This window comes from Hyla sarda, chromosome 6 (assembly GCF_029499605.1).
Source record: "Hyla sarda isolate aHylSar1 chromosome 6, aHylSar1.hap1, whole genome shotgun sequence".
In the NCBI taxonomy this organism is placed as follows: domain Eukaryota; kingdom Metazoa; phylum Chordata; class Amphibia; order Anura; family Hylidae; genus Hyla; species Hyla sarda.
The window spans coordinates 184,070,450-184,096,633 of NC_079194.1; the positions used below are offsets into that span (position 1 = coordinate 184,070,450).

The 26,184-nt window shown below is 40.9% G+C and overlaps 1 protein-coding gene across 4 annotated transcripts in view; it reads left to right on the plus strand.

The window, feature by feature from the left end:
* Positions 1-26,184, plus strand: part of ANKRD11 (ankyrin repeat domain containing 11) — a 421,326-nt gene that overhangs the window by 338,337 nt on the left and 56,805 nt on the right. For all 4 annotated transcript variants that reach the window (XM_056526022.1, XM_056526021.1, XM_056526025.1 and 1 more), the window contains 2 exons: positions 5,576-5,746; positions 13,866-14,069. In XM_056526022.1, the coding sequence (XP_056381997.1) occupies positions 5,576-5,746; positions 13,866-14,069 (375 nt within the window). The remainder of the gene's footprint in view (positions 1-5,575; positions 5,747-13,865; positions 14,070-26,184) is intronic.

The window sequence follows — 26,184 nt, forward strand, 5'->3', positions numbered from 1 at the left end:
GAAGGACCCCACCACTCCAATGTGACTCTTGCCCCGATCATCCAGGCCTCTGCATTAAGGATTGCTTCAGGGAATATCACACTTGCATGGAGCACTACATTTTAATCCTTTTCCCTGATTTTAATTCCCCAGAATTCGACTCCAATGTACCAGTCCAGAGTACATTGACTTTCAAATTTTAAAGCCAAACCCTCCAAAAAAAAATTCCAATTCCCCTCATATCTATATTTTTCTCTCCCCCCCCCCCCCCCCCCAAAATTGGGTCATGGGAAACACAGACAACAGTGTTGGGGGTTTGCAGTTGCCCTGAGCAGGATGCGCATTTGAGGTAACAGAATAGAATAGGGACTGCCACACACATCACATTCCCAGAATGATAATTCGGAGCAAAGGGTTTGGGGCAGGCATCATTTTTACTTTCGGCTATACTCTGTGTCTGGGTCATCATTCTGGGAATTGTATATTTAGGAAGAAGCAAAAACAAGTGTGCAACTATGTGTAGTTATCCCTGGTGGGTAGGATTAAAGGAGAGAAAAATGTTATGCTCACCTTATGGTGTTGTGCTGCGAGCACAACACTGTGGAATGCCTATCGTCACTGGCTTGTGACACCTCAGTGTGGGATGCTGCCATCAGTCTGCCGCGGTCCTCTATGATGGCCCCTGGATAGGTACAGTAGAATTTCTCAAGAAATTCTACTATCATTCTGGGAATTGCAAATCATTACTAAAATTGCAATTTTCACCCCGATTATGGGGTATTTCTCACAGAAAGGCCCCTCAAATCCACTTCAAACTTAACTGGTCCCTGAAAAATTCAATTTTGAAATTTTCGTGGAAATTTTGAAAATTGCTGCTATACTTTTAAGCCCTCTAATGTCTTCAAAAAGTAAAAACATGTCAACTTTATGATATCAACATAAAGTAGACATAATGTTTGTGAATCAATATATAATTTATTTGGAATATCCATTTTCGTTACAAGCAGAGAGTTTCAAAGTTAGAAAAATGCTTAATTTTCATGAAATTTGGGGATTTTTCACCAAGAAAGGATGCAAGTGACGATAAAAATTTACCACTATGTTAAAGTAGAATATGTCTCGAAAAAACTATCTCTGAATCAGAATAAAAGGTAAAAGCATCTGAGTTATTAATGCATAAAGTGACAGTGGTCAGAATCGCAAAAAAGGGCTTTGTCCTTAAGGGGTTAAGAAGCCCCCATGATGCCAGAACAGTAGAAAAAAAAAAAAAAACACATGGCACACTATTTTGGAAACTACACCCCTCAAGGAACGTAACAAGGGATAAAGTGAGCCGTAGCACCCCACAGGTGATTGACGAACTTCCATTATAGTATAAAATTAAAAATATAATTTTTCATTTTCACAAGGGGTAATAGAAGAAAAAGCTGCCAAAAATGGAAATACGCCACATGTGGATGTAAAGTGATCTGCGGGCGAACTACAATGCTTAGAAGAGGAGTGCCATAGGGATTTTGGAGAGAGAATTTGGTTGGAATGGAAGTCAGGGGCCATGTGCGTTTACAAAGCCCCCATGGTGCCAGAACAGTGGACCCCCCCCCCCACATGTGACCCTATTTTGGAAACTACACCCCTAAGGGGTGCAGTGAGCATTAACACCTTACTAGCGTTTGACAGATATTTGGAACAGTGGGCTGTTTTTTTCATTTTTACGGATGGCTGTTCTGGCGCCATGGGGCCTTCGTAAACACACACAACCTTTAATTCCAGCCTGCTTCTCTTTCCAAAAGCCCAATGGTGCTCCTTCTGTTCTGAGCATTGTAGTTCGCCCTCAGAGCACTTTACATCCACATATGGGGTATTTCCTTATTTAGAAGAAATGGTGTTACAAATTTTGGGTGGCATTTTTCCTATAATCTCTTGTGAAAATGAAAAATTTGGGGTAACACTAGCATTTCAGGGGGAAAAAAAATACTAATTTCACGTCCAACTTTAACAAAAATTCGTCAGACCTGTGGGGTGTAGTTTCCACTCACTATACCCCTTGTTACATTCCTTGAGGGGTGTAGTTTACAAAATGGGGTCACATGTGGGTGTTTTATTTTTTTGCGTTCATGTCAGAACTGCTGTACCCCTGTGCAAATCATGGCGCTCTCACTCCTGAGCCCTGTTGTGCGTCCATAAAGCATTTTACGTGCAACAAATGGGTTTTTTCCGTACTCGGGGAAAAATTGCCTTGCAAATTTTGGGGGTCTCTTTCTCCTTTTACCTCTTGTGAAAATGAAAAGTATGGGGCAACATCAGCATGTTAGTGTAAAAAAATAAAAAAAATAAATATATATATATATATATATATATATATATATATATATATATATATATATAAAATCTTTCAGATGTATACAATTTTTAGCATAGTCAGTCAGGCATGGATGCTGGTTGGTGTAGGTGTGCAATATCTGGCCCTTCAGATGTTGCAGAACTACAACTCCCAGCATGCCTGGACTGCAGTGCACGCTGAAAGTTGTAGTTTTGCAACATCTGGAGGACCACAGTTTAGAGACCACTACACAGCAACTTTTAGAAGGCCACAGTAAAGATCACTTACTAGTGATCTTCACTGCAGCCTCCTCAACCGCCACATTTTCCAGCCTGCCTCCTCCTGCCACTGCCCGATGTCTCTGCCGCTGCTCCGGTAAGCCAGCCATGCTCCACCTCGCTTCTATCCTTTAGAATGTCTCCGGCAGCTCTGATCACTCTTATTTTCCGGGCGATCAGGTCACCAGTGACCCAATTGGCCCGCAATGGGGGGGGGGTCTCAGGACCCTCCTAGGCATTGCCAGGGGATGCATGCCAGTCATCCCGGTCCGATCACCGCCCGCCCTCCTTATTTCCCATCACCACCGCTTAAGTACCAGGACATGAGGGCATACCTGTACGCCCTCCTTCCCCAACAGGTTAAAATTGCCATATTTTGACCACCTATAACGTTCTCATTTTTTTGTGTGTATGAGGGCTAATTTTTTGCGGCGCCGTAATGTGTAGGTTTTTTGTTTTGTTTTTTGTACCTCTTTTGCATATATCTGAGTATTTAATTGCATTTTATAATTATTTATTACTGTGACTAGACCAAAACACAGCAATTTTTTTTATGCAGTTCCCCATATGGAATAGTTTACATTATATTTTGATCGGACATTTACGTACACAGCAATACCATAAATGTGTTTTTTTTTTTTTTTTGGTTCTTTTAACGCTTTTTGGGGGTAAAATGGGAAAAGAGGCGATTTTATATTGGTGAAGGGGCTTTTTCACTTTTCTGTTTGTGGAGTATTTATAGTTATCATTAGATTGCTAATACAGTTCAGTACTATGCATAGGCATAGCACTGATCAGTATTATCAGTGATCATCTTCTCTGGTCTGCTCAATGTCAGACCAGAGAATAATACATTGGGGAACAGACGGAGCCAGGTGAGGCGACCTCCGTCCACCAACTTGGCTGATCTGATCACCGCAGCTGTGCCGCGCCGCGGGCGATCAGATCAGCCATTTAAAGTGGAGCATTGCCGCATCACGGCATCTGAGGGGTTAACCCCTTAACGACACAGGACGTATGTTTACGTCCTGTGTCGGCTCCCGTCACGTGAAGCGCGCTCAGGAGCTTCATACCCGGCAGGTCCCAGTTGCTATCAGCAACCAAGACATCGCTAATCTGGCTGATGTCCGGTAATATACCTTTAGACACCGCAATCGAAGTTGATTGCGGCCTCTAAAATGGGAGAAAGATATCACCTTTTAGCTCAGTGAAACCGTCGCGGTGTCCGGAACAGCTGAGAGGACAGCAAGAGTCTTCTTACCTTTCTCCCGGCTTTCCGATCAGAGCTTGATTGCTCCAAGCCTGAGGTAACACTGATCAATGCTATGCCATAGAATTGCATTGATCAGTGTATTCAATCAATGTAATGCATGTTGTAGTCCCCTATAGGTTGATGTCATTGATGTAATTACATGTCATTACAAAGTAAAATTAGTAGCTCAAAAAACAAGCTCTAATGTGTCTGTAGGTGAAAAATTGAAAGGGTTATGATTTTTAGAAGGTGATGAGGAAAAAACTAAAGTGCAAAAACTGAAAAACCCTGCATCATTAAGGGGTTATTGGCAGACATCAGTGCGATCGCTGATTTTCGCCATTACAGATGTATGTGTTCCTGGCTACTAATAGCAGCCGGGACCTGCCGTTTAGGATGCAAGCACCGCCCCAGTGCTCATGTCATGTATAAGACGTAAATGTACATCCTGGAATGTTGGGTACCAGGGTATCAGGAAGTACATTTATGTCCTGTGTCCTTAAGGGGTTAAAAGGGCCTAATAGAAATAGAAAAACAGAGCTAATTCTCCAGTCCCCAGGTTGTGTGTAGTATTACAGCTAGACTCTATTTACTTCTATGGAACTGATCTGCAATACCACATACAACCTGAGATCAAGGATGTTGCCATTTAGAAATCTGTTTTTCTAATCCTGGATAACCCATTTAAAGGGGTTGTTCAGTATTAGAAGAACACCAACTTTCTTACAAAAAGAGCTCCACTCTCCTACAGAGTTTCTGTCTGGCATTGCAACTCTCTGCCTGTGGAACGGAGTGTTATGGTTTTTGCAAAAAAAAAAAATTTTTCTAATCCTGGACAATTCTTAAGTAGACATCCTCTGGTATGAGAGATGACAGATCTTTTTAGAGGCAAAAGCCTCTTAATAGATTTTACACATCTCTCACATCATCTGTGCACTAGATGATTTCTGGAATATCTTAAGCCAATTTTTAGCATAGGTTGATTTCCAATTGTATATTTCTTGAAATCATGTTACAACTATTGGTTATATTCTTTGTTTTTGTGTATCAAGCTATTACTCTTGATCTCAGCAGGTCCTAGGAGGCAGGCCCAGTGTAATCTAAAGTTTTGTCATATCTGGACAATGAAAATGTTTTTACAAATACACTTTGTGTCACGTTACACATGCCATATTTTGCTGCTGTGTATTTTCCTACCCACTGAAGTCAATGGGTAGCAGAATATTCAGGTGATCTTGCTACCTATTGACTTCAATGGGTAGGAAATATGCAGGAAAATATAACTCTAAAATCCACTGCACATCTGGAAATGCATCTCCTGTAACCAGACAGACAGGGTTACCTGCAGCAGCCCTGTGTGTACAGTAAGGTTTGGAGGCGGGCCTGTGTGTCAGTCGCGTTGGCTCCCCGTGAGTCTGCTGATAGAAGACTAATTTCTAGATGTGCAGTGGAATGCACTGTATACGCTATGTGTGACCTTAACCCATAGTAGTTTTTCTGACTTTTTTTTTTCTGTTTATGAATTGTCTAATAAATTAACATATTAGTAAATAGTTATTGTGCTACTTTTCTGTGATCTGTCCAAGCTGAAAATGTTGACGTGTGAATGGGGCCTGATACACCACTGTCTCATCCCCACAGCTGCTATTCTCTTCTCTCTGCTTCAGAGACAAGATATTTATTGTAATTCCAAACTCAATAAAATTATACCAAATTTTAATAGTCTGTATTTTTTTCCTCTAACAGAAAAGCAGGGTCCGGAAAAGAAAAGAATCAAGAAAGAGCCTGCAAACCGAAAGTCTAGTTTACCTTTTGGTATTGGGATATCTGGAATTCGAGCTGGATACCCGTTATCAGAGCGGCAACAGGTTGCTTTGCTTATGCAGATGACAGCAGAAGAGTCTGCCAACAGCCCAGGTAATGAAGGATGTTTGTTGATGCTTTGTATCCTATGATTATTACAATGTACCAGAAAGGCTTTGCAGTCCCGTGCCCTATGGAAACTAATATAGAAGTTGAATATTTACCCACACACATACACAAAATACTCCTCCATGTTATTAAAAGGACCCAAGGCAGTCCTATTTCAGTGTGAGCTCTTCAGGTAATAGAAAGCAGCTGAATGAAAAGCATTCCCACTTGTGCGCTTTCTGACAACATCAGCAGACTGTGTAAATAAAATCAGTACAGTGACCCCCCCCGACCTACGATGGCCCCGACATACAATAATTTCAACATACGATGGCCTCTGAGGCCATCGCATGTTGAAGGCAGCATCAACATACAATGCTTTTGTATGTTGGAGCCATCGCATAAACTGCTATCCGGCAGCGCAGACTGCTTCAGCTGCCACCGGATAGCCGTTTAAGGTGCCCCGTTTTGTTGCGGTGATGATCTGGACCGTCCTCTTCAGGATCCCCTGCATGGCCGTTGCTCTCCTTCGTCGTCATCACGTCGCCGCGCACGCCGTCCCATTATCCAATAGGAGCGGCGTGCGCAGCGACGTGATGACTGCGATGAAGAGCGATGATACCTGCCAGCAGTGACTGTCTGGAGTGGCAGGGATGCGGCAACAGCGATGGAGGGCGACATCCAGGGCAGCGGTGACTGTCCGGAGCGGCGGGGTATAACTTCCTATTCTTTTCATTGCACGGATTCCTCAACATACGATGGTTTCAACTAACGATGGTTCATTTGGAACTAATTACCAACGTATGTTGAGGGATAACTGTATTGTCTGAAACCACTAGCAGCTAAGCTTGGTTCTCAGTGTTACCACCCAAGCATTCACAATCCCATGCAGTCACACCTTGGTCAATCTCCTTTTTTCTGCTTGAACATGTGAGCAAAACAAATTAGAGGTTGGTATCTTTATTTTGTATCTAATGAAAATATTTGACATTCTCTGCATTCAGGAACTTTCGTTCTTTAATACTCTTTAATACTTAAGCTAGAAAAATCTTTCAGATTTAATATGAAACAAGTTCTCCCTCTTGTGGGAGGAGTTGAGATTGCAACCCATTTCAGAAAGTGTTTTAAGTTGCTATAAAATACCTAGAACAAGTTAATCAACATTAATTCACAGGTAATACCCTAAAGCGGTGTATTATCAGACTGCAGTTCAACAAACCAGCATTTTCGCTGTTAGATTAACAAAAAAACACAACTGTGCTGACACTTAAGGTCCCTACTGATCTTGCATTCAGAAAATTACTATAAATGCCCACTCAGCCTAGTCACCCTTTAATGTCTGATTTGCCGAGTGTTCATTAGATTTTGATCCTATCTCACCAATTGGGTTCAGTTAGATTGTTTAACCCCTTAAGGACAGGACGTACAGTTACACCCTGACATCCTGGTACTTAACCCCTTAAAGGACTCAGCGTTTTTCTGTTTTTTTGCATTTTCATTTCTTCCTCATCACCTTCTAAAAATCATAACTCTTTCAATTTTGCACATAAAATTCCATATGATTGCTTATTTTTTGCACCACCAATTCTACTTTGCAGTGACATTAGTCATTTTACAAAAAAATCCACGGTGAAACGGAAAAAAAATTAATTGTGCGCCAAAATTGAAGAAAGTCATTTTGTAACTTTTGGGGGCTTTAGTTTCTATGCAGTGCATTTTTTGGTAAAATTGACACCCTATCTTTATTCTGTAGGTCCATTGTCGTACTTCTGAAAAAAATCATAACTACATGTAGGAAAATGTATACGTTTAAAATTGTCATCTTCTGACCCCTATAACTTTTTTTTTTTTTTTTTCCACGTACAGGCCGGAATGAGGGCTAATTTTTTACACTGTGTTCTGAAGTTTTTATTGGTACCATTTTTGCATTGATCGGACTTTTTGATAGTTTTTTATTCATTTTGTACGGTATAAAAAGTGACCAAAAATACTATTTTGGACTTGGAATTTTTTTTGTGTGTACGCCATTGACCGTGCGGTTTAATTAATGATACATTTTTATAGTTGTGACATTTACACACACAGCGTTACCACATACCGTATTTATCGGGGTATACCACGCACCGGCCTATAACACGCACCTACATTTTTCCAAGGATATTTGAGTAGAAAAAAGTTTATTACCCAAATATCCTTGGTAAAATGAGGGTGCATGTGTATACCCTGATACTGTTTCTGACCCCGCAGAAGTGCGGCTTTTGGCGGGTCAGAGACCGTGGTCGCTGCCCGCTTCTCTCCCCCTGCCTTTCCTGGGGTCTAGAGTCCTGCTGCAGCTGCTTCTCTTCCCCTGGCTATCCAGCGACCGCTGCTGTCACCTTACCTCCCCCATCCCCGGATTTATAATTACCTATTCCCGGTGTACACGCTGCTTCTGGCCTCTGAGGCGTCCTTAGCTGTCACTGTGCGCCAGGCCACTGACGGTGACGTCGCGTTGAAGACGTCACTCGTCATTGCGCAGTGCATAGCAACAACGCAGGAGACCGCCGGAAGCAGCGCGGACCCCTGGAAGAGGTAATTATAAAACCGGGGATGGGGGAGGCAGTGGCGGCGGCGGTCTCTGGACCCCAGGATAGGCAGGGGCAGAGAAGCGGGCAGGGACTGCAGGTCTCTGGACCTGCAAAAGCCGCTGCAGTTCATTAATTTACAGCGCCCGCTTTAAATCATTCAACTGCAGCGGCTTATCTGCATATAACACGCAGATAGACTTTAGGCTAAAAATTTTAGCCTAAAAAATGTTATACGCCGATAAATACGGTCATTTTATTTTTACTTAGTTTTTTTTTTTTTTTATGGGAAAAGGGGGGCGATTCAAACTTTTATTAGGGAAAGGGGTTAAATGACCTTTTATAGACTCCCATAGAGTTGCATTGAGGGGATGGGGTGTGATGTCACACAGGGGCGGAGTCCTGACATCACGGACTTCCGTTCCCGTGGTCGCGACCCAGACCCTCCAGTGCTTCCAGACAAGAAACAGGTGGGTGCTGCATGCAACATTGCGGGGGTCCCCAGCGGCAGGACCCCCGCGATCAGACATCTTATCCCCTATCCTTTGGACAGGGGATAAGATGTCTTGGGTGGGAGTACCCCTTTAAGGTGAAAATGGGCTTTGTCCTTAAGGGGTTAAAGAGAACCTATCATGATCTTGATAAATTTTATAATCCTCCCAGTTCCCTGCCCCATTATGATAAACCACCCCCTGCCTTTATTTTTATTAGTTTTTAGTTTGTACTCTGTATTTTCTGCTCAGTCAGATTCACAGACCTGGAAGGAGAACTTCCTCCCTCACGATGCTACACATGGTCCAGAGCAGTTCAGTGTGTAAGATGAGCTATGATCTGCTAAGGCTACACACACACACACACACACACACACACACACACACCTCAGCATTCCAGACTGCATTTCCTGATTTTGGACTTCTGCCAGGCTAGCAGGAGTCCAAAGTCTGTGCAAGAGATAGGGGGAAATGTTCTCTGGACAAGTTAGGAGACATCTAGTGGCAGCTTTTTTAAACACTTGAAAACATTGAAAACTTCATTTTTATTTTTAAACAAAGTACATTAGAAAGATTTTTACCATACCATAAGGCATGCAGTAGCAAAAATTAGATTTAATGTGTGCCCATTTAAAGTGGTGTTGCAGATTTTTTGTCTCCAATGGAAAACTGAAATGTATCTAAAATCTTCTGTTCTTGGTAATAAATGTATGTATAATACATTAAGTAAATACACAGTTCAAGAGCTATTAAGGTTCACTTGCTGTATTTGTTTAACCCCTTAATGACAATGGACGTAAATGTACGTCATGGTGCGGTGGTACTTAGCGCACCATGACGTACATTTGAGTCATGAATAAGACTGCGAGCACCAGACCGGTGCTTGCATCATGCACTGCAGGTCCCGGCTGCTTTCAGCATCCAGGGACCCACAGGTATTGCAGACATCAGCGATAGCGCCGATGTCCGCAATAACCCCTCAGATGCTGTGATTAGAGATGAGCGAACTTACAGTAAATTTGATTCATCACAAACTTCTCGGCTCGGCAGTTGATGACTTTTCCTGCATAAATTAGTTCAGCTTTCAGGTACTCCCGTGGGCTGGAAAAGGTGGATACAGTCCTAGGAGACTCTTTCCTAGGAATGTATCCACCTTTTCCAGCCCACCGGAGCACCTGAAGGCTGAACTAATTTACGCAGGATAAGTTATCAACTGCCGAGCCGATAAGTTTGTGACGAATCGAATTTACTGTAAGTTCGCTCATCTCTAGCTGTGATCAATACAGATCACGGTATTGCGGCACTTAAAATGGATGATCAAATCGCCCACAGTGCTGCCCCGGGGATCCGATCATCCAGCATGGGGTCCGGAGGTCCCCTCACCTTCCTCCGGCTGTCTCCAGGGGTCTTCTACTCTGGTCTGAGATCGAGTAGACCAGAGCAAAAGATCGCAGATAACACCGATCAGTGCTATGCTTTATGCATAGCACTGAACAGTTATAGCAATCAGCTGATTGCTATAGATAAGTGTAAAAATAAAAAAATTTATTAATTAATTTAAATGTGAAAAATCCCCTCCCCCCAATAAAATTGTAAAATGTCCCTTTTTCCCATTCTGTCCCCAAAAAGCATAAAAAATATAAATAAAAAATAAACATTTGGTATTGCCGCGTGCGTAATTGTCCGAACTATCACAATATGTTAATTATCCGTATGGTAAACAGCTTAAACAGAAGTCCAAAATTGATGCTTTTTTGGCACAACCTATGGCAAAAAAAATGTATTAAGTTTTATATACCCTAATGTGGTATCAATAAAAAGTACGGATGAGCCCTCATACCACCGCTTATACGGAAAAATGAAAGTTATAGGCCGTCAAAATAGAGGAATTTTAAATGTACTAATTTGGTTAAAAAGTTTGAGATTTTTTTTAAAGCGATACAATAATAAAGCATATAATCAGGGGTATCATTTTAATCGTATTGACCCACAGAATAAAGAAAACATGTCATTTTTAATTTAAATTGTACAGCGTGAAAGCGAAACCTTCCAAAATTTGCAAAATGACAGTTTTCTTTTCAAATTGGCCACACAAATAGTATTTTTTTGGTTGCGCCATACATTTTATGGTAAAATGAGTGATGTCATTACAAAGGACAACTGGTCGTGCTAAAAACAAGCCCTCATACTTGTCTGTAGATGAAAATGAGTTAAGATTTTTAGAAGGCTAATATAAAATTGGCTTGGTACTTGAGGGGTTAAAGGCCAACCACCTTTTATTTCCTCTTTGCTGCCAGGGTTTTTGAACATTTTGCTCTTATGGTAGCCAGGGCAACTGTCACACTTTTGATACGTACAAATATGCATAAGAAATTGTGTACTGAAACAAAGTTAAAGCAGTATTTTGCCCTCATCTCAAATGTATAAAAAAAAAAATATATATATATATACTAAATACTGTAAACAGCTGCTTTATATTATCAAAATATATATTTTTTGAGAACGCACATCTTGCCATGTATAAAACTTTGACTAAAATGTGTATTTTGTGTTTTCATACACTGTCTTCTTGAAGGCAAACAATTTTTTTTTCTTATCTTTCTATTTTATGATTGTAGTTTTATTTTTTGTGCATTATGCGGCTTGCTGTCTCACCTGAGCGGTTTGATCTATAAGACAGACTATGTTCCACCATACGTGGATTGTATCCAGGGTCGCCATATATCCATAAACTTGCCATGAGATCTCGCCACCCTGTGGGACATTTCCTCAAATCTACATATCTGGTGAACCCTGGATAGTCGTTCCTCTATGGAGGTCGGAGTTAACTAAGTGCCAATAAATGGGCATCTAATGACTGTTTACTCAGAGAGTATCCCGGAGATGGAAGACCAAGCAGCACCGCGGACTGAGTTAGGGCGATCTGCATTTTCATGATAGAATCAATTTTAATACAGTGGTCCCTCAACATATGATATTAATTGGTTCCAGGAGAACCATCATATGTTGAAACCATCATATGTCGAGTACATATGTCTATGTAAAAATAGTAATTGGTTCTGGGGCCTCGGAACCATTGTATGTTGAATACATATCTCTATGGGAAACTGCTAATTGGTTCTGGGATGACCATTGTATGTGGAGTGTATGGGGAGTGTTTAACAAACCAGGGTGCCGCCAGCTGTTGCACAACTACAACTCCAAGCATGCATGTACAGCCATTGACTGTCTGAGCATGCTGGGAGTTATAGTTTTGCAACAGCTGGAGGCACACTGATAGGGAAACATTGATGTATGGTGTTTATTGTGTGTATATGTAGTGTATGTGATGTGTGACATCGCATACAGTACTGTACAGTTCTTTAAATACCTTCAGGGGGGGACAGAATGTCCTTCATTACGATCCTGCCGACTACAGCTCTATATGAAAGGAAGGGGAGGGCAGCCAGCAGCTCATTGGATGCCTGCAGCAAGATGCTGCAGGCTATTGGCTATGGCTGCACTGGGGGGCGGGGCTTCCTCGGAGCTCACAGTGGAAGCCTGTATGAGTTAGCAGGACAGCATGTGAGTAACAGGAGGCAGAACGGGGCACATTATACAACTATCTGTCAGTTGGTGAAGTTGTCAGCGCTGTCAGATAGCTGTTTGTACGATGGCCCTGACACATAGCAGCATCATATGTCGAGGCTGCCTTCAACATACGATGGGCTCTGAGAGGCCATCATATGTTGAAATGATCATATGTCGGGGCCATCATAAGTCGAGGGATCACTGTACTAACTTACCTCTAAAAGGAAGTTATAGTTAGACAATCCACCAGATATGCAATTGAGTACCCACATGTTCTTTACAGCGCCAACAAAGGTTTGATGTGGACAGTTTGTGGGTGTAAAATTCCGCTGTTTTATACCATCAAGAGACTACTTTTGTAGTGTGATTCTTGTAGTCTAACACAACGGGAGAACCCATGGGAGTGTTTAACCATTAACGTGGTGTCCTCATCAGAGAAGGGTTGCCCCAGATCTTTTGCCCATTAAGCTGTACAATGTGGAGAAGACCATCTTTGGGCATAAGTTATAAATGACAGACAGGACGATAGTTTCCTCTTTTTGGACTGTGTGGTGTTAGAAAGCGCTTCAACCTGAGCTGTTTTTAACAACATTTAGTGGTATGCTTTACGTCAGGGCTCCTTTTAAAGACGCTATTGAGCATTCTCTGTGACCATTAGAGACTCCATTCTACAGGGAAGGGGGCCCTGATCTCTGCTGTAAATGGTGGTGGATCCAGTGTCACCCTTCACACCGCTCCTGAGCAGAAAGGCATTACTGGGAAATGATCTGTACAGAACAGGATATCTCTGCTTAGTTTTAGACCTAATGGCCAAAATAGAAACTGCAAGATTTCAGGATTATAAAATATAGATACTGAAATCATTTTTTTTTTTTAATTACCAAATATTCTTAAATAGGGTTAACATAAAAGCATCATTTTCTGATGATGAAAATTTACACTATTTATAAAGTTTTACCCCTAATCTAATATAGCCAGCAGATGTCTGTATTCTGTCTTTAGCATAAACTTTATTGATCTGAGTGATACAAATACTTGGTGCGCCTTGTTTGATGCGGCTAAATATCCAGGTCCTGAAGTCAATAGTCTAGTTAGATGCTGAGTTTTTAGACAAGCAAGTCTTTCTTTTTTTCACATACCCATGAAACTTGATAAGGGGAATAGTAAAAATCATCTGATGCCATGATTTACTGGTCCTTCTCTCCCTGCATGTTGCACCTCTTACAACCTCTGCATGCACGCTAAAGTAGATATTGCAAAAATATGCAGTTCTCAATTCAAGAATGATTCTATGGTGGAGATTTATCAAAACCTATCCAAAGGATAAAAATGAAAGAAGCAATCTGATAGGTTGCTATGGTTTCCTATGGACAGTTTTTGATTTTCCCTTAAGGCTGTAAAACTAGTCTGAGTAGAGCAGTTCTAACTGTGACCTATGATGATCATAATATTCATTAATGTTGACAATGTTAACTGTTTTTTTTTTTTTTTTTTGTCTAGTTGACACAACACCAAAGCACCCTTCTCAGTCTACAGTTGGTCAAAAGGGGACTCCTAACTCTGCCTCCAAAACCAAAGACAAAGTGAACAAGCGAAATGAGCGGGGGGAGACTCGTTTACACCGGGCGGCCATAAGAGGTGATGCACGGCGTATCAAAGAGCTAATAAATGAGGGCGCAGATGTCAATGTTAAAGACTTTGCAGGTAACTTGTAAGGATTATATTTGCATTGTTTTCATATTGATTTTCTTTTGTTTAGTAGCTATTTACGATGTGCCATCAGGATCAGATCAGTTGTTTACAGATGGTGCCCCAGTGAATTGACTAGACCACAACACTTTGGAGTGTGCTGTGGCCTTTAAGTTGCTTACCAGGTATAGCTTTATATGTTTCATAGTAGCTGTGCCTTGTACTGAAGCTTAGTTACTTTCAGCTGCATTTAGGCTTAGGTTATCTATCAAATTGGTGGAGATCTGACCCTTGCAAATGCAGCCTCTTCATCGTTTATCAGGAACAGTACAGTGGTCCCTTAAAACAGCAGATTGGTGGGGGTACAAGAAAATTGACCCCAAGTATTCTCATATTAACACCTTAACCCCTTGAGGATCGGGGGTTTTTCCGTTTTTGCACTTTCGTTTTTTATTCCTTGCATTTAAAAAATCATAACTCTCTTAATTTTGCACCTAAAAATCCATATGATTGCTTATTTTTTGTGCCACCAATTCTACTTTGTAATGACGTCAGTCATTTTGCCCAAAAATCTATGGTGAAACAGAAAAAAATATCATTGAGACAAAATTGAAAAAAAAAGCTTTTTGTAACTTTTGGGGGCTTCCGTTTCTACGTAGTACATTTTTCCATAAAATGACACCTTATCTTTATTCTGTAAGTTCATACGATTAAAATGATACCCTACTTATATAGGTTTGATTTTGTCGTACTTCTGGAAAAAATCATAACTTCATGCAGGAAAAGGAATACGTTTAAAATTGTCATCTTTTGACCCCTTCTGACCACGTATGGGGCGGTATGAGGGCTCATTTTTTGCGCCGTGATCTGAAGTTTTTAACGGTACCATATTTGCATTGAAAGGACTTATTGAACGCTTTTTATTCATTTTTTCATGATATAAAAAGTGTACAAAAATGCACTATTTTGGACTTTAGAATTTTTTTGCGCGTACGCCATTGACCGTGCGGTTTAATAAACAATATATTTTTATAATTCGGACATTTTCGCACACGGCGATACCATATATGTTTATTTTTATTTACACAATTTTTTGTTTATGGGAAAAGCTCCCATAGGGACCTATAACACTGCACACACTGATCTTTTACATTGTTCACTGGTTTCTCATGGAAACCAGTGATCGATGATTCTGCCGCTTGACTGCTCATGCCTGGATCTCAGGCACTGAGCAGTCATTCGGCGATCGGACAGCGAGGAGGCAGGTAGGGACCCTCCGGCTGTCCTGTAAGCTGTTCGGGATGCCGCGATTTCACCGCGGCTATCCTGAACAGCCCACTGAGCTAACCGGCACTTGTTACTTTCACTTTTTAGCAACAGCTGGAGGCACCCTGTTTGGGAATCACTGGCGTAGAATACCCCTATGTCCACCCCTGTGCAATCCCTAATTTAGTCCTCAAATGCACATGGCGCTCTCTCACTTCAGAGCCCTGTCGTATTTCAAGGAAACAGTTTAGGGTCACATATGGGGTATCTCCGTACTCGGGAGAAATTGCACTACAAACTTTGGGGGCCTTTTTTTTCCTTTTACCCCTTATGAAAAAGAAAAGTTGGAGTCTACACCAAAATATATATTTTTTTACACTAACATGCTGGTGTTGTCCTTTACTTTTTATTTTCACGAGAGGTAAAAGGAAAAAAGACCCCCAAAATTTGTAACGCAATGTCTCCTGAGTACAGAAATACCCCATATGTGGGCGTAAAATGTTCTGCGGACGCACAACAAGGCTCAGGAGTGAGAGCGCACTATGTACATTTGAGGCCTAAATTGGTGATTTGCACAGGGGTGGCTGATTTTACAGCGGTTCTGACATAAACCCAAAAAAATAAATACCCACATGTGACCCCATTTTGGAAACGACACCCCTCACGGAATGTAACAATGGGTATAGTGAGCCTGAACACCCCACAGGTGTTTGACAAATTTTCATTAAAGTTGGATGGGAAAATGAAAAAAAAAAAAAAAATTTTCACTAAAATGCTGGTGTCACCCTAAATTTTTCATTTTCACAAGGGAAAATAGGAAAAAAAGCCCCCCAAAATTTGTAACCCCAATTCTAGTAAGAACATAACCCATATGTGGATGTAAAGTGCTCTATGGGTGCACTACAATGCTCAGAAGAGAAGGAGCGCCATTGGGATTTTGAAGAGAAAATTTGTCCGGAATTGAAGGCCACTTGTGTTTACAAAGCCCCCATAGTACCAGAACAATGGACCCCCCCCCCCCCCCACACATGACCCCATTTTGGAAACTACACCCCTCATGTAATGTAATAAGGGGTAAAGTGAGCATTTACGCCCCACAGGTGTGTGACAGATTTTTGGAACAGTGATCCGTGAAAATGAAAAATTTTATTTTCCATTTGCACAGCCCACTGTTCAAAAGATCTGTCAAACGCCAGTGGGGTGTAAATGCTCACTGCACCACTTATTAAATTCTGTGAGGGGTGTGTAGTTTCCAAAATAGGGTCACATGTGGTGGGGTCCACTGTTCTGGCACCACGGGGGGCTTTGTAAATGCACATGGCCCCTGACTACCATTCCAAACGAATTCTCTTTCCAAAAGGTCAATGGTGCTCCTCCTCTTCTGAGCATTGTAGTTCGCCCGTAGTGCACTTCAGGTCAACTTATGGGGTACCTCCATACTCAGAAGAGATGGGGTTACACATTTTGGGGGGTATTTTCTGCTATTAACCCTTACAAAAATGTGAAATTTGGGGGGGGAAACACACATTTTGGTGAAATTTTCTTTTTTTTACATATGCAAAAGTCGTGAAACCCCTGTGGGGGTATTAAGGCTCACTTTATTCCTTGTTACTTTCCTCAAGGGGTCTAGTTTCCAAAATGGTATGCCATGTGTTTTTTTTTTTTTTTTTTTGCTGTTCTGGCACCATATGGGCTTCCTAAATGCGACATGCCCCCCGACCAAAATTTGCTCTCAAAAAGCCAAATATCACTCCTTCTCTTCTGAGCATTGTAGTTCGCCCGTAGTGCACTTCAGGCCAACTTATGGGGTACCTCCCTACTCAGAAGAGATAGGGTTACACATTTTGGGGGGTATTTTTTGCTGTTAACCCTTGCAAAAATGTGAAATTTGGGGGGAAACACACATTTTAGTGAAAAATTAAAAACATTTTTACATATGCAAAAGTCTTGAAACACCTGTGGGGTATTAAGGCTCACTTTATTCCTTGTTACGTTCCCCAAGGGGTCTAGTTTCCAAAATGGTATGCCATGTGGTTTTTTTTTTTTTGCTGTTCTGGCACCATAGGGGCTTCCTAAATGCAACATGCCCCCCAAAAACCATTTCTGAAAAACGTACTCTCCAAAATCCCCTTGTCGCTCCTTCGCTTCTGAGCCCTCTACTGCGCCCACCGAACAATTTACATAGACATATGAGGTATGTCCTTACTCGAGAGAAATTGGGCTACAAATATAAGTATACATTTTCTCCTTTTACCCCTTATAAAAAAAATAAAAAAATTGGGTTTACAAGAACATGCGAGTGTAAAAAATGAAGCTTGTGAATTTTCTCCTTCACTTTGCTGCTATTCCTGTGAAACACCTAAAGGGTTAAAACACCTACTAAATGTCATTTTGAATACTTTGGGGGTGCAGTTTTTATAATGGTTTCATTTGTGAGGTATTTCTAATATGAAGACCCTTCAAATCCACTTCAAACCTGAACTGATCCCTGAAAAATAGTGAGTTTGAAAATTTTTTGGAAAATTGGAAAATTGCTGCTGAACTTTGAAGCCCTCTGGTGTCTTCCAAAAGTAAAAACACGTCAATTTTATGATTCAAACATAAAGTAGACATATTGGAAATGTGAATAAAATTTTTTTTTATTTTGAATATCCATTTTTCCTTACAAGCAGAGAGCTTCAAAGTTAGAAAAATGCAACGTTTTCTAATTTTGCATCAAATTTGGGGATTTTTCACCAAGAAAGGATGCAGGTTACCACAAAATTTTACCACTATGTTAAAGTAGAATATGTCACGAAAAAACAATCTCTGGAATGCTTTTAGTTATCATTCTGATTCAGAGTTATTAATGTTTAAAGTGACAGTGGTCAGATGTGCAAAAAACGCTCTGCTCTTTAAGGGGTTAAAGTCTAAAAAAAAAAAAAAAAAACTTCGAGTTATCAATTGTTTCCTTTTTTTGTTTCTGTATGGTTTTATATAAACAAACCTTGTGACATATATTTATTTATCCAAAATAGAAGAAAGGTAGACGGCACTCACCAGGAAGGTAGCTTTGACTTCTTTCTTTTTCTATTTAATCGTGTCGGATCAAAAGAGCGGCGTCAGGCAGGTATCATGGTGGTGACACCGGGGACCCAACGTGGAGGTAACAGCTGTGTCGTACTTCTGTATTTCTTCAGACCACACATGCCCCAGGCATAGCCACCAGTGATATACCTGTGTGACGTTAACAAATGGGCGGGGAATACAAAAAAGGTGTGTACACCAAAACAATGTGCATTAAAAACAATTAAAAACACAAAATACCATCTGGTAAACTTACACTGGCAATGCATTATTTTAAATAAAGATACTTAGGTCAAGTTTTTCGTTTAATCCCAAGTTCCCTTGAGCTTCGGTGCGCATAATCCAACGAGCCTCTGTTTGGAGGGCCCTCTTTCGGTCTCCCATCTTGATTATGCACCCTTTCGATGCCACAGAAATGCAAAGCCGGGGATTCCCTTATGGGTTTTCCACATATGCTCTATAACTCTCGGAGAGCCCTTCCTGCTCCGTAAGGAATCGAATGTGCAACGCTCTTGTGGTGCTTCCGATATAAAATCGTCCGCACTCAAAAATCAAACCATAGACGTCAAGATTTTGTTGGTTGTAAGACAAATTTTGTAAACGAATAGGAACCCCATCTAAGTTCACAGATTTTTCACACAATAACTGTGGACACCATTTACAAGCTCTGCACTTGTAATTACCTTTTAGATTTAACCAACTGCTATCTTCATTTTTTGTGCGGAGAGAAGAAAATTTACCGCCTAAATTCTCTCCTATAGGCGATCATTGGATTGTTGCAGGCATACTCTGAAAGAACTGGATCGTTCTGTATAAGAAACCAGTGTTTGTCGATCACTGATTTTATGAAGCTGGTCATGGGAATGAATTTGAAGGAAAAAGTAAATCTATCAGATTGCTTATTTTTCCTTTTAGTTTTTAATAATTGATTTCTTTCCTGGGCTAGGGCACGATTGTAAACTTTTTCTAAGACGTTACGAGGATACCCTCTTTAAGTCTTGCAGCTAATTCAGCTGCTTGTTTTTTAAAACCATCTTCAGTGTTATTAATCCTTTTAAGTTTAAGCATTTGCCCATAGGGTATAGCTGTTTTTACATGCTTCCGGGTGATAACTACTGTAGTGTAGGAGAGAGTTACCCGCAGTGGGTTTCCTATACCCAGTCGTTATCAACCCTTCACCGCTTACCAATACCAAAACATCAAGAAATTCTAACTGAGTAGTGCTAGTATTAAAAGTAAAATTCTGATTCATGTTGTTGTTGGAGATGTGGCTGACAGTCTGCGAAGTCTGCTTCAGAACCCGTTCAGATGATAAAAAATATCATCCACGAATCGGGCATATCCCCTCACAAATCTTACAAAAGGATTTGAGGCTGAGAAAATAAAATCTTTCTCAAAACATGCCACGAATAAATTGGCAAAGGTACAGGCCACCGGAGTGCCCATGGCCACTCTTAAGGTCTGCCTATATCATACATTATCAAATACAAATGCATTGTTTTTGAGGATTAACATAAGTGCCTCGCAGAAGTTGATAACTGCTTGACTTTTATCGTTTTTTCCAACAGCCTTCGGATGCAAAAAAAATCCTAAATCTTGAGGGATATTGGTATAGAGGAATTCTGTCAATAGAAGCCAGTATACCTCCTTCTACCCATTCCTGATCTTTGAGTACGGCCAAAAATTTTTCTCAATTAAAAAAATCTGTATATTTAGAGAGACACTCTGTTATGGAGCCCACCCCGGACACAATAGGGTGTCCGGGGGGGGCTTCCAAGCATTTGTGTATCTTGGGTAAGTACCACCTGGAAGGGTACTTCGGGAAAGAAGGGAGTAGTTTTGATGCTGTGTCCTGCGATAATATACCCCTCTCTACTGCTTCTCGAAGCAAGGTTTGAAGTTTGGTTTTAATCTTACACGTGGGATTGTTTTTAAGTTACTCATAATTAGAACCATTGTCTAACTGTCTTTTGGCTTCTCTAGTGTAATATTCCTCGGTTAGTAGCACAATATTGCCACCCTTATCAGCCTTTTTGAAGATGACATTATTGAGCTATCTTAACCAAATTAGGGCCTCCTTTTCTTCTTTAAGTTACTGACATCTACTGGATATTTAAGGGTTTTCATATCCTCCATAACTTTGTAATAAAACAAATCTAAATTTCTACCTGGCGCAATAGGGGGACAAAACTGTGATTTAATACCTCCTGTGAAAAATGCTTCCTGAATAAAATTACAGCTGGCACTTTGAAGGTTTTCCCCTGACAATTCGACTAAGTCGGTGAGACACTGCAATTCTGCCTCTCCGGCCTCGTCAAAGGGGCTGAATCCCAGGGGACCAATAGAAATTGGTACCTCAGCCTCTTTTTTTTTTTTTTTTTTTTCTCTGCATGCACACCAATCGTTTTCTTAGAAAACACTTTTTTAAATTAAGTTTCCTTAAAGACCTAAATAAATCAGTTTCAAATTGTAATAGATCAAACTCTTCAGGAAAGCAAAAATTCAGCCCTCTTCTGAGGAAAGCATTTGCAGCACTACTGAGTTCAACGGGGGTTTAATTAACTATTGCTACGCAACAATTTAACCCCACGGGGGTTAAAAAATACCTTTTCTATCCTGTGTCCAATAAAACGTAACTTTTAATGTAAATTTAATTATAAATGGTGAGAAACATACAATTTAAAAACACAGCCCCAGACACGTATGCAGAGATTTTTGGATGGTGGTGGCCTCAATGGAGTCCCTGAGTACTAATGTTGGAGGTGTTTATAATTACACCAATCCTACTAGAGGTGTTATATTTGCCCCAGTCTCTACTATGATATTGTCCATTAGACTTATACTCATGTGTGGACTCTAAGGACACATCATGCTATCCCGCTGTGCACCGCGGGTGCGGATCACCAATATATAAGTACGTGTGTTCTTAAATACATATATCTTATGTTAATATTTCATAGCCTGCATATTAAATGGCGTTCTGGGGTTGCTATTTAAAAATTATTGCTGTCACACCCCGACATTTTCAAGTTGTTTAATACTGCTACAAGTTAATATAATGATGGGACGGGGGAGGGAGAAAGGGGGCCAAAAGCTGTCACTCAATTCTAATCTCTACCAACTTCATTTTAGTGTGTATATTAATCTAATTAAGGTATGTAGATAGTATAAGACCAAACTGGGGGGCTGGCTCGTTATATAAATGCTGTATAGTTAAACCCTTCGTTCAAGCCCTTCGGGCTCAGGGTTCCCAATCTAAAGATCCATTTGGACTCTTCTTTGAGAAGAATATTGTCCAGGTTACCCCCTCTCGGACCAAGTCTAATTTGTCTCAGGCCCCAGAATTTTAAATTATTCAAATCATTGTCATGTACTTCCCTAATGTGGCGCGCTATCTGTGTATCTGCACCAGTCCTTATCCCACGCAAATGTTTGGAGATACGTCTCCTAAATTCTTGTAGAGTCTTCCCTACGTATAGTTTAGGACATGTGCAAGCACAGACATAAATTATTCCTGCACTCTTACAATTTATGTAATCAAAAAGTTTGTATACTCTTCCATCTCCAGGGTTTGTAAATTCTTTCCGTCGAATTACAAAAGAGCAAAAGGAACATTGCCCACATGGGCATTCCCAAATTGGGGTTCCTCAGCCACATTTCTAGTTTTACCCTGCAGAAGTGGTTATGAACCACTAAATCTCTTAAGTTCAACCCTCTCCGATATGTGACACAAGGATGCATGTGGAGGACTGTTTTTAGGTCCTCATCTGCTTGCAATATGGGCCAATATCTTCTTAAAGATGTTTAACACTTGATCAGTCTTATTGTCGAATGTACCAATGCATCGGATACGTTTAGGTGGTTCACGATCCATTCTCGATTTCTCTCATTAGGTCATTTCTCGGTGTATGTTTGCCTCTTTATAGGGCCTTCTTCAGACATTTCTTGGGATAACCCCTGTCTTGAAACCTCCGTCAACTTAGACGCTTCCTGCTCAAATACCTGCTCCTGAGAACAGTTACGTTTGGCCCGTAGGAATTGCCACACAGGAATTCCCCTTTTAAGGGGTGCTGGATGCCAGCTGTTCTACTGTATTAGGCTATTGACTGCTGTATCTTTTCTATATATAGAAGTTTGAATGTAGCCGCCTTTGTCGATACTAATGGTTAAATCCAAAAAGTTGATTGTGGTGCCGCGCGCTATTAACCCTTTAGACGCGGCGTTCAAAGTTGAACGCCGCGTCGAAAGTGAAAGCATGCCGGTTAGCTCAGGGAGCTGTTCGGGATAGCTCCTCGCTGTCCGATCGCCGAATGACTGCTCAGTGCCTGAGATCCAGGCATGAGCAGTCAAGCGGCAGAATCATCGATCACTGGTTTCCTATGAGAAACCAGTGATCAATGTAATAGATCAGTGTGTGCAGTGTTATAGATCATTATATAGATCATTTAACCCCTTCCCTATTAAAAGTTTGTATCACCCCCCTTTTCCCATAAACAAAAAACACAGTGTAAATAAAAATAAACATATATGGTATCGCCGCGTGCGTAAATGTCCGAATTATAAAAATATATCGTTAATTAAACCGCACGGTCAATGGCGTACGCGCAAAAAAATTCAAAAGTCCAAAATAGTGCATTTTTGGTCACTTTTTATATCATGAAAAAATAAGTGCTATCAATGCAAAAAGGGTACCGCTAAAAACTTCAGATCACGGCTCAAAAAATGAGCCCTCATACCGCCCCATACGCGGAAAAATAAAGAAGTTATAGGAGTCAAAAGATGACAATTTTAAACGTATTAATTTTCCTGCATGTAGTTATGATTTTTTCCAGAAGTACGACAAAATCAAACCTATATAAGTAGGATATCATTTTAATCGAATGGACCTACAGAATAAAGATAAGGTGTCATTTTCACCAAAAAGTGTACTACGTACAAATGTAAGCCCCCAAAAGTTACAAAACAGCGTTTTTTTTTTTTTTTTTCAATTTTGTCTCACAATGATTTTTTTTTTTTTCCGTTTCACCGTAGATTTTTGGGCAAAATGAATGTCATTACAAAGAAGAATTGGAGGCGCAAAAAATAAGCCATCATATGAATTTTTAGGTGCAAAATTGAAAGTTATGATTTTTTAAAGGCAAGGAGGAAAAACGAAAATGCAAAACGGAAAACCCTCTGTCATTAAGGGGTTAAAAGTGAAGAAATTATGCGTGAGGACAAAACGCAAAAGTGATAAAACAAATTAATTATGAGTGTGAAATTGTGTGCCTTTGGTGCTCATAAAGTGAGAAGCTGCTTTTAAACCGTGCTTAATGTTGCTGTACAGGGCCTCCACATCCAGGCTAGCCAGACATGTACTACCTTGCACAGCAACATCCTGAAGTTTGCAAACTGTGTCCTTAGTATCCCGTACAAATGAGGGTAGGCTCTGAACAAAGGGAGAGAGAAGCTGATCGACGTAGCGGCTGCATTCTTGCGTCAAGTTGTTGTTTCCGGTTACAATTGGCCTCCCTGGAATAGGGGAGGTCTTCTTGTGCACTTTAGGGAGTGCATAAAATGTTGCCACTACTGGAGCTGGATTGAACAAGATTTTGAATTAGTCTTCCGTAATTAATTGATTATCTCTAGCTTGAGTTAACAGTGATTTCAATTCCAGCTGGTAATCCTTAGTGGGATTACCAGTTAGCACCTCCTATGTAGTTCGATCCCTGAGGAGTCTCATGACCATGGCAACGTAGTCATCTTTATCAAGGATGACCACGTTGCCGCCCTTATCCGCGGGTTTGATTTCTAATGTTTCATCATTTTGTAATGACTGTAATGCTTCCCACTCTAAATGGCTTAAGTTACTCGGTCTGTTCTTTTTACTAGACTTGATTCTAGATTAGTCATGAGTGACTAGTTGTACAAATGTTTCAATATTATGAAACTGACTCGGGCGGGGTGTATTTGCTTTTAGACTTTAAGTTTGAAAAGGGTGCTATAGGTGGAGGGGGGCCACTAATATTTTCCTTCTATAGGGCCATCAGTTCATCCATAGCCCTTTCATCTCTCTGACGTCCACTTCCTTCGCTTCTGTCTTGTATGGTGTAATACTTGTGTAGAGCTAATTTGCGACCAAATAAATTAATGTGTTTGACCCATGAAAACAAATCAAAACTAGGGGTAGGGGAAAAAGATAAACCCTTCGAGAGTAGTTGGATCTGGCTTTCTGATAGTACATGCTTAGCATCATTCTGGAGTTCCAAACATGTTCTCAGCCAACCAGGGCCAGATTAAGAGCATTATGGGCCTGGTGCTGAGGATTTTGATGGGCCTACAAGTGTCAGTGACCCAACAGCTGGGTTGCGGCCATTTGTGGGTTGCAGTGCAACTCCATTTACTTACATTATGTGCGACACATACGACAAACATATGACATAGGTAGGTATCCAGGTAAGAAGCTTGCTAGTTGGATTGTTGGCTAACTAGCTAGATAGCCAGATAGCTAAGTAGAAGCAAGGTAGAGCAGCACATCCGAACAGCGTCAAGGTGATGTGGGTGCAAGCGGGCCTAATCGCAGCCCTGGTCGCTGGCGGCAGTAATCGACACAAATAGAAAGCATCCCACAGCACTCCAATATAAAGCAGTGTAGTTTATTTCCTCATATGTGGCAAGCAATGTTTCGACTGTCTGCACAGTCTTTATCAAGCATACAAAAGTGACCAGAGTACTTGTATTTGTGTGAACACACACAAAATTAATTACAGGATAATTATAGCAAATCAAAGTGAAAAGGTTAAAAAAAAAAAAAAAAAAAAAAATTATCCAGTGTAAAAAAATAAAATGCACATACAGTAGTGATCCCTCAACTTACAATAGTTTCAGCATACAATGGTCTTTTCTGGACCATTGTAACTTAAAACCAGACTCGACATACAATGTACAGACAGTCCAGATCTGTGAAACGTGTCAATGCTGGAAGAATTGACCAATCAGAATGGGCATTCACAGGTAAAACCCCTGTATTACTGAAGTGCAAGCACTGACTGGCTGTCTGGTAGCGCCCCCTACAGTACAGGAAGGTACTACATGTTCTGTACTACTCTTTACCTGTACCAGTCAAAGCTGTCTATAATAGCTGAACTATGATAAGCAAATATGGCATTCAGGAGTATGAAAAAGCTAGATGAGAAATTGTCATCTAACTTTTCTGGGCTCCTGAATGGCATATTTGCTTATCATAGTTGAGCTATTATAGACAGCTTTGACTATATGTTATAGGCAAATCTGTCTATAATAGCTGAGCTAATATAAGCAGATATGCCATTCACGAACCCAGAAAAGCTAGGTGACAATGTTTCACCTAGCTTTTTCATACTCCTGAGTGGCATATCTTCTTATAATAGCTCAGCTACTATACGCAGACCTGCCATTCAGGAGTATGGAAAAGCTAGGTGAGACAGTCACCTAGATTTTCTGTGCACCTGAATGGCAAGTCAGTTCATGCCTGGTGACTAGTGATACCTTTGGGGGAACTCCTGGGGCAGAGGCATAGTGTGATGTGCGCCTAGCGGCAGGACCGCAGGCAGTTGGCGGCTACAGCACACACAGTAATTTTTTTAACTTGGCGGCGCTGGCCGAACGGGGGGAGCTGTCTCATACGCTACCCTGATGTCATGTGGGGCACGCAGGTCAGCAGGTTACGCAGCCACATCACCTGGGCTGCCATCAGTTATTTGGGGGCCCCTTACACACTGTGGCACACGCTGGATTTTATCTTAGTATCGGGCTTAGAAACATAAAATATCGCCACTCC